Here is a 10,906-nt window from a genome sequence, read left to right on the forward strand (position 1 = left end):
GAGAATTACATCCGTATATATTGTAATACAGGAAAAATACAATTTCATAAAAATATATTACATATCGTTGACATCTGTTGTTTTTAATAATTTATTTTCATAAATTTCACGTAAGTATACACAATATTGGCGATTGTGATTTTTTTTTATGTAATTCATTTTATGAGATACCCATCACTTGTTAATTAATCCGTAATTTATATGTATATGATTCAATGTACATGTCAGAAATAATGATACATAATTTTTAGTTATAATTTCACGAATTTTATAAAAATTCGACGTAATCACACATTGTACTATAGGTTTTCCCAATTGTATTTAACTTTTGTTCATTATTATAGCAAAAAAAAAATGGAAACAAGGTAAAAGAAATGTTCTTTTGTCTATTGACTTGTACAATCTATATCGTACAAATTCTCTGATTGCTCAGATAAACCTAAAAATCTCAATATTAGTAAATATTAAATTAAAACAAGTAATTCAACAACTATTATATTGTTACAGAACACAGATTGTTGTTGAATGCTCATACAACAATCTGAAAAATAAGCGAAGGTAACTTTGAACATCATTGAAGAACAGCACTTTAAAAAATCAACTAATTCAAAAAGCTATATTTTCTTTATTACTTAAAAATGTTCCTTTAGTCGTGGAATATAGTTGGTAATTTTTTGGCAGTTTTCTTCCATTTATTTGTTACACTGTGCCACGTAATAGTACTTTTAATCTGACCAGTCTTATAAGCCTTGACAGCAAGAAAAATATAAAATCTGAATCTTAAACATATAATGTAAGGCACAAAACAAAAGTATGTATAAGAACGAAAAGTTGTCAGGAAATACTAGTGCAATACTCATGAAATGAGTGTAATAATTATGAAATCACAAAATGATATGTCTATATCTAACCCTCGCTAAATTTTCATAAAGAGATTGATAAAAACAAAAATGGAATAGTGCGCAATAATTTATAAACATAAAAAGTGAAATGACAGCACCTGTCTCCAGGAACAAATTTTATGTGCATTCAGTTTTATAATCATACCATTTTTCTTTTCCACCTCACATTTTCCATCACATATATATATTATGCATTTTATACGGGGTAAATCGCTATTGCGAGTCACATTTCAAAGTAATTCCAAGATAATATGATTCACCCTGTACAATTTTTTATTTATCAAATGTAATATCAAGAAAATTACTGAAGTGTCTTGTAATGCAACATTGGTATACAGGGCTATATGATAAGGAAGCTTGGTCGTCATTGGACTGTTTTCCAATCTTCAATGCCCATTCTTCAATGTTATTTCGAAATATTACTTAGAATAAAGAACCCATTAAGAAAGAAAAAAAATGGTTTCATTCCCAAGTATCAAAGGAAAGATTTAGCGATGGACCATTTCAATTTCATTATCATCGCTCAAAAAAAACTTATATTTTTAAATCTTAATATCTTCAATGAGAGACATGGAAACCTATTCCATCCACTTTCAAAATTTAGTTTGTTCCCGCTACCTCTTCAGAATGAAAATTTTATGTACAGCCAAACGTAACTTCCGTACGTGCGATATCGTATGTGAGAGACCGAGATCATTTTCCATTATTAAAAGAAATATTTAGACTTTTTTTTTAAACCGCATACATATCCATAATTTGAAATGTTCATCATAAAGCAAGCTCTTCAAGTTCCTTCATTAAATCAGCTTCTTTCTTGATCTTGTCTAATTGATTGATTTCTAATTGCTTCCCAGCTACTAGCAGTTCCTTTAATTTTGAAATCTGCTCTAGTTTCTGTAAAAAATGAGGAATAATAAACAGCTAAATAAATTTTATTTTATTACTGAAGTATTAGTAACAGAGATTCTTACGCTTTTAATTTTTTTAATTTTCTTACTCCTCTCCAGATTATCACATTCAGGAACATTTGTATTTAAATTCTGACTTTCCGTACTTGTAGTAACTTGTCCATTTGTACTTGGATTGTTTGATTGAGAAGATGCTAAGGATTCCGATTTCTTTGTACCTTTCTTTGCTTTTTTCTTTGCTTTTGTTGTAGCTACAACAAATATTGGATACATGTAAAATAAAATGCCTATTTTATATCTATAATTCTACGCTTTTAAATTTATCTAACGCTTTGAACCTTTTTTCTTATCTTTGAACATTTCATCATCGCGTAATTTAAAACTAATAGTTTCCCCTCTGGCAGAAGGTGGTCGATACACTTGTTTTGATGCTGCAAATGAGAAGAAACTCAAATATTAAAAGATAATGTCGATTAATGTAGTAGTTCTATTGTTCTAAGGAACATTATAAAGAACTCTTACCTTGTGGTTGACTAGGAGCAATACCTTCAACAGCTTTATAACTAATCGGTTTTTCTGGAAATGTTCCTGGTGGAAAGGTTTGCCATAATACTTCCCAAAGTTCTTCTTGTTCATTCCATGGTCGTTCGTATAATAAAGTTCCGGTATAATGCCAAATCTTAAATCTAAATATGAAATATTTATCGGATATAAATTAACATACAATTATCGAAATCGTACAAAAATATAAAAGATTTACCCATTCCCCATTCGAAGTCTAGGTGCGGTAGTTGCAGTCATGAAATGTTCTCCATCCGGTGACCATTGAAGAAGCGTTGTATCAGGAGCTTCAGTTTTAGCAATTAGTTTTCTGTTAGCTACGTCCCATAACTCGATACCACCACGGAGATTGCCAAATCCCGTCAAAATTAGAAGTGCAAAGTGGTTAAGAAAATACAGTTCTTAATAAATAAAAAAAGAACTAAATAAACAAGTCATTTAAAGTTAGTTTAGTAGCATTTTAAAGTAATTAAAGGATATTGTTCCCCTGAGGATTGTAATAAATGCTATTCCGATGCAAAGCACCAAATTCAAATATTGGTTCACACTTAAGATTAAATAGTGTAGCTTTAGCTGGCATAAAATCATATATAACACAGAATTCATTATTTTTAGGAGACCACTGAACAGCATGTATAGGGCCCTTATTACCTAATTAAGAAAAATAAGAAATTACGTTTTGGAGACAAGAAAAAGTATTATTTCATAAATAAAAACAGTAATAATTAATAGATCATAACGTACTAAGCATAACCATAGAAGTTTCTCCTTTTGTACTAAGATAGTGCAAAGTTTGTTTTCCATAATATGAAGCGCCTGTTTTGTCAACCTCTGTGCTCGTCATTAATAAAACGCTTGTTCCATTATTATTCCAATAAATGTTTACTCTGTCCGCCTGAAAATAGAAATTATAGAATCTTGTGTACTTAAATACGTATGTATGAATTTTATAATAATATAATACCTGGAAGAAACTTTTGTTTGCTAAAGCTTGTGTGGATTCGAACTTCGGATATTGAAATAGCCTACCAAATGAAGGCTGATCCGATTTTCCTGTAACGTAATAATACTGGTTATAAAAAATAAATTATTAGCTAGATTGTAATAGTAGTATAGTACTTTACATGTAATGGTGTAATTAATAACTTGGTATTTAATGTGGAGAGTATTTATTCGTCTTACAAAGATATGATATTAAATTTACTGCAATTCCAAATTTCATTTATAGACACCTAAGAATCGCAAGTATATTGAAACAAAAAATAATTACCTGTTAAATAAACTTTATGATTCCCTAAAACTTTATGAAAGTACTTACATATAAAAATGAGCATGCAATAATCAGGAATATTTTCCATTAATGTTGATCCTGATTATATATTCATACTTGTATATTTTGCAAAATACCATTATGTTTTAATATTCTGTAGTACTTCTTTAAAATATTAAAGTATTCTATACAGATATAATTATCTTATAATCTTCATTCCATTTGTGTATTACATGCTTGCCACACATATTTGCTTCATAATGAGAGAAACTGAAATAAAAAAGTATTTCATAAAATATGCCAATTTTTTATATGATTTATGCTTGAACTATATTACTAATAAACATTATATGTTTTAATCAACCAAACGGAATTGCTAATTATCATTTTTAAATCATTTTATTTGTTATATTGAAATTTGTATGACTTCTCTTAGTTTTTATGAAGCACTGATGTTTAACAACTAATAAACTGGTATGGTTACATGATAACAATTAAGAAACTAGTATACTCTCCACATATAAGTACCTTGATATAATATACATGCATTTGTTTAATTTAAAATTAAATAAATACACAACAAAATTTAATTACCCGGCATATAACAGAGAATATAGTATGGAGTATTACTTGGTGATATACTAAATCTAGCAACTTTGGCTACATTTATTCTGTACATAATTTTGTTAAAATTGACATCCTCATATAGAATGACATCTGCACCAACTAATAGCCCACAGATCTTTTCATCACTTGTCCATTGAGGTTCCCTAGGTAGATATAAGGAAAATAAGTTCTACCTATTGTTTATGTTTATCTTAAAAAAGTAGGTAGTTTTTTGGTAATAATAAATGTAAGATTTTTATAAAATTTCAATGTTATGAATGCCATTAAAATATGAAATATTTATTAAAACTGTATCTTTCTGATCACATAGATCACACAATGTTAAAAGATAAAAAGAAATAAATAGTTTGCAATAATTGATGAATTTAACATAAATTTTAGTTAAAAATAAAATAAGTGTGTAATACATTACCAGTCTGATTGTTTTTTCTGTATAAAACTCTTCACCAGTTCTCCAGTCTCTGATCTCCATATGTGAAGATTTGGTGTTCCTTGAGGATTTGATGTTGTCGCTGCAATATACAAATTAATAATATAAGTATCATTTCCACATTCAGAATATTGAAATATAATGCAAATAAAATATATGTTAAAAAATTTTATATTCATCTAATTTACTACAAAGTAATAAAATCAGTGAGATAAAGTTAAATATATAAATAAGATATATAACATACAAAAATAACTAAAAATAAATAATATAAAATTAATATAATACCAATGAATGGTTCCCATGTCATAAAATATGTGCTTCGAGTGGAGAACTGAATCGCAGAAATTTTGGGCCTTTTGATTTCTGTAATAATTTTCCACGTAGAACAATGTAAAATCTTGGTAGTCACTCCATTGACCCATGCAAAATAACTTCCCTCTGGGCTAAAAATCATTGCTTTACATGTTTTACTGTCATCTTTAGGAAATGACTTCACTGGTTCATACGATGGTGGGCCTTGTCCTAAGCTGATTCCAATGGAACCTCTCACTATAGAAAATCACATTAAAATATTCTAAGTTCCTTTTTCGTTATTAAACTATTTATTACATTTAACGCATGAATAATTTTAATAGTAGTAAACGTACAACATGAAAAATATTATGTATATATGTATGTATAAAATAAAAAAAGTTATTAACATATATTCCTAATCCAAGATAAATTTAAATATCCACGAATTATTTATGAAATTAAATGAAATTGTCGAAAACAACTATACATGTAAATACATTTAATAATAAATGCATTCTGATAACGAGGTACCACATGACGCATTTTTTTAATCATAAATGTGTTCCAGTAATACAATGCCACATGACGCATTTTTGTGCAATCAGATATAGTGTAATACGAAACTTGTGAAGCATATCATGGATAGATGTATATTCTATGCATGCTAATATCATTTAGAAAAAAATACCAGTAAAAATTTGATGTTAAAGTAAGAAAATTATCAATAAAAACAATATGAAAATTCTTACCAGCGACACAAGGAACAGTTAACGCCATTTTACCTCCGTTACCATGTGGTACCGTAATATCGAGTATCGACCACTCTTGCCAGACTGAGGAATTTGTCCCTTGAAAAGGATTTCTTGCACATGCGTCGCCAACATCGTATGCAAGAAACACGTGCGCTCAGTACCGTAGAAACTAGGATACATTCATCAAATTTTCTTTATCATCTATTTAAATTTGAATAAAAATAATAATATATTTATACAATATAGCAACTGTAAGTGCTATAATGTATATAAATAAGTTAATATATTCATTACCAGATATATTAAAAATAGATAAAATATCATTTATGTGTATACCGTGATATCAAAATGCGTGTATCAATCTTTTATTTGAATATCAAAAATAATTTTCTATCAGTTAATTACGCTTGCGCAGATGTTGAACTAGTAAATCTATTATCGACTAGATTTCTCGATTGTGAGTGATTATCCAGCAAATCGATCTTACTTTTTCAAAAATATTTTATCATTATTACTTTATTTTAAGTTATAAATGTATTGTAATATTGTAAAATTTATAGATTAATATTTAAATGTGGTCTACCGACAATTATGTGTTTATCAAATATTATTTATGTTTCCACTATCTACAATTTGAGTCTTATAGAATTAGATGTATGTTTAAGTGTAATTTAGTTGAGATATATAAGTCTATATTATTCTAAAAAAAGATAAAAAATATACAATCGTATTATAAATCATTAACCTTTGAACCTGTTAAAAACTAAAATAAAAATATTTTAATTGTCGTACTTAAAATATTAATATAAAATAATTCTTTATTACATAATAAGAATAGATAAGAATGAAAATATTCGTTAATACAGTACACCATTAATGCAAACATATTTTAATTATGTTGTCGCACAATAAATTAAAAATTGAGAAGTGTTTACTGACCACCCTATATTCGGCAGAAATCATATGTCAGCATCGTCTTGCGTGGGGTATGGCAAGTTCATGTTTTAGGTAAGCTATTATAGATTTTATATTATTTCTTAATTATGTTGCAATACCTTTTTTATTATAGACATATATACTTAAACTATGAATGACATAATTAATATAATACAGATAATAGTCATATTTTTTATTTTTGTTTCAACTTAAGTGAGGTTATGTTTTTATGAATACAATCTAATTTAGTGACATGAAAAGCATGAGTAGTATTTATAGAATGTATTTCTTTTAATTATAATCTTATAAAATTTCTTAATCTTATGTTTCAAAAACAAATTTGTTATTATATATGTACATATATTTATTAGTAATGTGGATGAATATGGCTTTGAAAGACCTCAAGATTTTGACTATGAAACTTATGAAGATTTTATCTCAGAATACCTCAAAGTACTTGCAAAAAGAGCAAAAAAGTGGTCTGAAATTATTGGAGAAGGAAAATCATTACAACGTAATATTACAATAAAGAGATATGTTCGTAAAGGTATACCAGGAGAACATAGAGGATTAGTAAGTATAAAATTTACATTTTAATTCATTTTATAAACATACAAAGAAAAAATTTCATTTTAAAAGGTATGGCTTTCTGTCAGTGGAGGAGAAGAATTAAAAAATGCAGATCCTGATCTTTATCAGAAGCTACTACAACCTCCACATAATAAACAAGTTGCAGATGTTATTAAAACTGATTTACCAAGAACTTTTCCTGATAATATATTTTTTAATAATACAGAAAATCAACAGTATCAATTATATAACATTCTATTAGCATTTGCTCATCAGAATAAAACAGTAGGATATTGTCAAGTATGTTAAATTTATTTTAATTTTTATTATTATAATTTTATTATACATACATATTTTTAATACAATTTGTATAAAAGATTTCTTCATATTTTTTTTTAGGGCTTGAATTATATAGCAGGATTACTATTGCTTGTTACAAAAAGCGAAGAAACAGCCTTTTGGTTGTTAAAAGTCCTAATAGAAAAAATTTTACCTGATTATTATACTCCAACAATGGATGGCCTCCTTACAGATATCGATGTGCTTGCAGAATTAGTCAAGTAAATTTTTTTAACTTTTAATACAAACATGCAAGTTATACATGTAATGGCATCATCATTATTTTAGAATAAAAATGCCAGATATTTACCAACATGTAACGAATATAGGCTTACCTTGGCCAGTCATTACAACGAAGTGGTTTGTGTGCTTATTTGCAGAAGTATTACCAATTGAGGTAAAGTTGATTATATATGCTTTTTAAAGATAAAATTTACAGAATTTATGTTTTGCTGTCTTTTAACATTATTGTATGTGGTGTGTACACAGTTGATTCATGCATTAGTTTAACATTTTGAATTAATACCTGTTTGGATTGCCATATACTATAGAAGTATTGAATAAAATATTTACAACTTGGCAGACTACGCTGCGTATATGGGATTGCCTTTTTTATGAAGGCAGTAAAATTATATTTCGGGTTGCATTAACTCTCATAAAAAGGAATAAATGCAACTTGCTTGCTTGTCAAGATTTTACAACATTAGCAGAATGCTTTAAAGAAATAACAAAAGACAGTATTGTTTTAAAATGTCATGACTTTATGCAGGTAAATAAAGCATTTTTTTATTTTTTATTAAGAAAATAAACGTATTTTAACAAACGTAATCAAATAATTGCTATGAAATATTTTCTTTTCTTTTACTAGAGTATATTTAAAGTACCTGGATCACTGCCTGGTAGCACAATTATTAAACTAAGAACAAAAATATCACGACAACATTTGGAACAACAAAAGGAGAATAAATTAGGACGATAGTACTAGTAACGAGACTTTACCTACTGAAAGATTCTAGTCAATATATTATTTTATTGTAATTCCGAAAAAACGAATGTACGGTATAAGATTATTAATAATGTTGCATCTGCAGTATTCCTGTAAATATAAAAGTAAAGGATAGCATACCAGTAATCTATTATTACATTGATTTAGATTAATTTATAAGATTCTTTATACATTTTTTATTTATAAATACAAAGAAAACAGAATACTAATTTTATAAAATTGTAATATATTAATTGTATGAAGATCACGTGTTAAATATTTTTATCAATATAATTTTTAGTTCAATCAGTATCAAAATTAAAAATGAACCATTATTATGTATAAATAACTTTATTATAAGTTAAATAAAATACAGATTCAATATCTTATTAAATATCTATATATATATATACACATATAGATTTACTTATTCAAATTAGTATCACGGGGCTAGATGCAAACAAATTTCATATAGACTATCTATACTTATACATTTATCTATATATAAATCATTTTTCTAGTAAATCTTTTGCTTCATTAATTTTTGCAGCAATATATGGAGATCCACCTCTATCTGGATGATTTACAGCCATAATTTTCTTAAATTGTTGTTTTACTTTCAATTTACTTGCAGTTGGTGATACATCCAATATTAAACTAGCTTCTCGTCGAGTCATTTTAGGCTCAAAACCTCCTTTGTAATATTTACTATTTGCTAAAGTCTACAATGATACGTTCCATTAAATCTATTGAAACATTTGTATAAACAAATTAACAATTATGAGTTTACCTGTGAATTTAATTTTGGTACATTTTTATAAGCTTCTGCCATCTTTTGAGATAATTGTGGCATTCTTTTGAGTATATAACGCCCAGTAAAACCCACTACAGCAAGGCCAATGCCTGCTGCAATAAGTGTAGAAGTCTACAAATATCAATTACTAGTAAAAATACGTTCTATAAATTCCGTTTTTTATCAAACGAAAAACAATTAGTCATTAAAAAATGTCATGTTAATTTACATATACTTCTTTAAGTAATTACACGTATCCTCATAACCTCAAATACATTGAAAAAAATGTTAGATATTGAAAATAAAGGTGATCAAAATATTTTCTTCTTTTTTTTTCTCCTCTTCATAAATAGCAATATTTGTAAAGTCATAATTATTTATTTCACTTCTGATGAAATTGTGATGAAACACGTGCACATATATATACACACATTCTTGACATTGTATATACAGTTATAAATCACAAAACAATATTAATTCAGTAAAAAAATAAAGAAATATTAGGAATATATTATTACAAATTTTAATATATCAACAATAAAATTAGTTCACAATATGTCATTAATTTTTACTCTTACCATTTTATTAAAATTGTCAAAACAATACAGGGCCTATTCAAAAACAACGAAATAAAATAATCTTTGATCATCAAAAAAGTGGTGAAAAAGACGATCCACTATAGTGATTAGTAAAATCGAGCAGTAGCGACATTTGATCCCATCGTGGATTCAGCTTTATATTTATTGTCCGTTCATATGTCTCCAACCATATTACATATAATTATTTAGACAGGAAAATGTAAATAAATATAACAAAAATAATTATATTACGTACATGGTGTACAGTATAGTATATCAAAATTGTAATATTGTCGTTAAAAAGTTGAAACTGTTCTCCATGCAAGGATGGCAATATTACCAGCGTTGTACATATATAATAACGACTTTGCTTGATACGTAACTGCACAAGCATACGATTCTCCAATAACCACATGAAATGGGCCACCGAATCTTTTGTCTAAATTATCTTTAATATTTCGAGCTGCTAGTTCATGATTATCGGTATATTTCTCCGTAGCTGTAACGCATATTTCCATTGCTTCTTGCTTCATTTCTTCCTTCATATCACTGTACTAAAAAGGTTTCAAATAAACCCTAATATTCATTATAATATTAAATCTTGTAAAATATAATTTAAACCCTTACTTTACACAAAGGATACGTATGAAATATTAAAGGTTCTTCTATCTTTTTCACCTCACCTGTAGACATTTTTCGTTATTAGAATAATTCTGTTTCAATTAAAAAAAATGGGATTGAAGATTCCAGCAATATATTAAATTAAAGTACTTAATAAGCATATTTCAAAAATGAACATTTTAAGGTTCAAGACAAAAGTTTTAATATAAATATGAAATCAATACATTTCATTTGTTATTTTATATAGGTGATAAGATGTATAAGAAACCGAATTTGATTTAAATTTATAAAGTAGAATTTTAATTTTGTAGATTTTTATTCATGACAATATAAAATA

General features: G+C 27.0%; 4 protein-coding genes across 6 annotated transcripts; 1 reads left to right on the forward strand and 3 right to left on the reverse strand.

Annotated features, from left to right (window-relative positions):
* Positions 1-77: 77 nt before the first annotated feature.
* On the reverse strand, positions 78-5,891 carry LOC122567599 (eukaryotic translation initiation factor 2A). Its single transcript, XM_043726335.1, has 12 exons — positions 5,745-5,891; positions 4,987-5,250; positions 4,681-4,780; positions 4,236-4,411; positions 3,336-3,424; positions 3,116-3,266; positions 2,852-3,022; positions 2,571-2,745; positions 2,333-2,496; positions 2,149-2,241; positions 1,874-2,061; positions 78-1,796 (listed from the first exon to the last, which is right to left on the reverse strand). The coding sequence occupies exons 1-12, from the start codon at positions 5,770-5,772 to the stop codon at positions 1,671-1,673; spliced, it is 1,725 nt and encodes a 574-aa protein (XP_043582270.1). The 5' UTR covers positions 5,773-5,891; the 3' UTR covers positions 78-1,670.
* A 314-nt stretch (positions 5,892-6,205) lies between these two features.
* On the forward strand, positions 6,206-8,724 carry LOC122567603 (growth hormone-regulated TBC protein 1). Of its 2 annotated transcripts, XM_043726343.1 has the most exons (7): positions 6,218-6,755; positions 7,055-7,256; positions 7,323-7,553; positions 7,653-7,813; positions 7,881-7,989; positions 8,176-8,361; positions 8,461-8,724. In XM_043726343.1, exons 1-7 carry the CDS (start codon positions 6,643-6,645, stop codon positions 8,569-8,571), a joined length of 1,113 nt encoding a protein of 370 aa, XP_043582278.1. In that variant the 5' UTR covers positions 6,218-6,642; the 3' UTR covers positions 8,572-8,724. The 2 variants fall into 2 exon arrangements, with proteins under 2 accessions (XP_043582279.1, XP_043582278.1); XM_043726344.1 differs by lacking the exon at positions 8,176-8,361 and having other exon boundaries at positions 6,206-6,755.
* Positions 8,725-8,909: 185 nt separating this feature from the next.
* On the reverse strand, positions 8,910-10,091 carry LOC122567306 (mitochondrial import inner membrane translocase subunit TIM14). 2 transcript variants are annotated; one of them, XM_043725669.1, is made up of 3 exons: positions 9,949-10,091; positions 9,368-9,502; positions 8,910-9,299 (listed from the first exon to the last, which is right to left on the reverse strand). In XM_043725669.1, exons 1-3 carry the CDS (start codon positions 9,949-9,951, stop codon positions 9,087-9,089), a joined length of 351 nt encoding a protein of 116 aa, XP_043581604.1. In that variant the 5' UTR covers positions 9,952-10,091; the 3' UTR covers positions 8,910-9,086. The 2 variants fall into 2 exon arrangements, with proteins under 2 accessions (XP_043581604.1, XP_043581603.1); XM_043725668.1 differs by lacking the exon at positions 9,949-10,091 and adding an exon at positions 9,622-9,773.
* Positions 10,092-10,242: 151 nt separating this feature from the next.
* Positions 10,243-10,641, reverse strand: LOC122567883 (dynein axonemal light chain 4-like). Its single transcript, XM_043727007.1, has 2 exons — positions 10,576-10,641; positions 10,243-10,502 (listed from the first exon to the last, which is right to left on the reverse strand). The coding sequence occupies exons 1-2, from the start codon at positions 10,639-10,641 to the stop codon at positions 10,245-10,247; spliced, it is 324 nt and encodes a 107-aa protein (XP_043582942.1). The 3' UTR covers positions 10,243-10,244.
* Positions 10,642-10,906: the final 265 nt, after the last annotated feature.

This window comes from Bombus pyrosoma, linkage group LG5 (genome assembly GCF_014825855.1).
Source record: "Bombus pyrosoma isolate SC7728 linkage group LG5, ASM1482585v1, whole genome shotgun sequence".
NCBI classification, from domain to species: domain Eukaryota; kingdom Metazoa; phylum Arthropoda; class Insecta; order Hymenoptera; family Apidae; genus Bombus; species Bombus pyrosoma.

Coding starts and splice junctions, on each gene's coding strand:
- LOC122567883 (XM_043727007.1), bottom strand. CDS start 10,641: ATGTCTACAGGTGAGGTGAAAAAGATAGAAGAACCTTTAATATTTCAT. Junction 10,503..10,575: donor ATACGTATCCTTTGTGTAAA/GTAAGGGTTTAA, acceptor AAACCTTTTTAG/TACAGTGATATGAAGGAAGA.
- LOC122567603 (XM_043726343.1), top strand. CDS start 6,643: ATGTTGTCGCACAATAAATTAAAAATTGAGAAGTGTTTACTGACCACC. Junction 6,756..7,054: donor ATGGCAAGTTCATGTTTTAG/GTAAGCTATTAT, acceptor TATATTTATTAG/TAATGTGGATGAATATGGCT. Junction 8,362..8,460: donor AATGTCATGACTTTATGCAG/GTAAATAAAGCA, acceptor TTCTTTTACTAG/AGTATATTTAAAGTACCTGG.
- LOC122567599 (XM_043726335.1), bottom strand. CDS start 5,772: ATGGCGTTAACTGTTCCTTGTGTCGCTG. Junction 4,781..4,986: donor GACATGGGAACCATTCATTG/GTATTATATTAA, acceptor TGTATATTGCAG/CGACAACATCAAATCCTCAA. Junction 2,242..2,332: donor TGCTCCTAGTCAACCACAAG/GTAAGAGTTCTT, acceptor TCTCATTTGCAG/CATCAAAACAAGTGTATCGA.
- LOC122567306 (XM_043725668.1), bottom strand. Junction 9,300..9,367: donor TACCAAAATTAAATTCACAG/GTAAACTCATAA, acceptor GTATCATTGTAG/ACTTTAGCAAATAGTAAATA.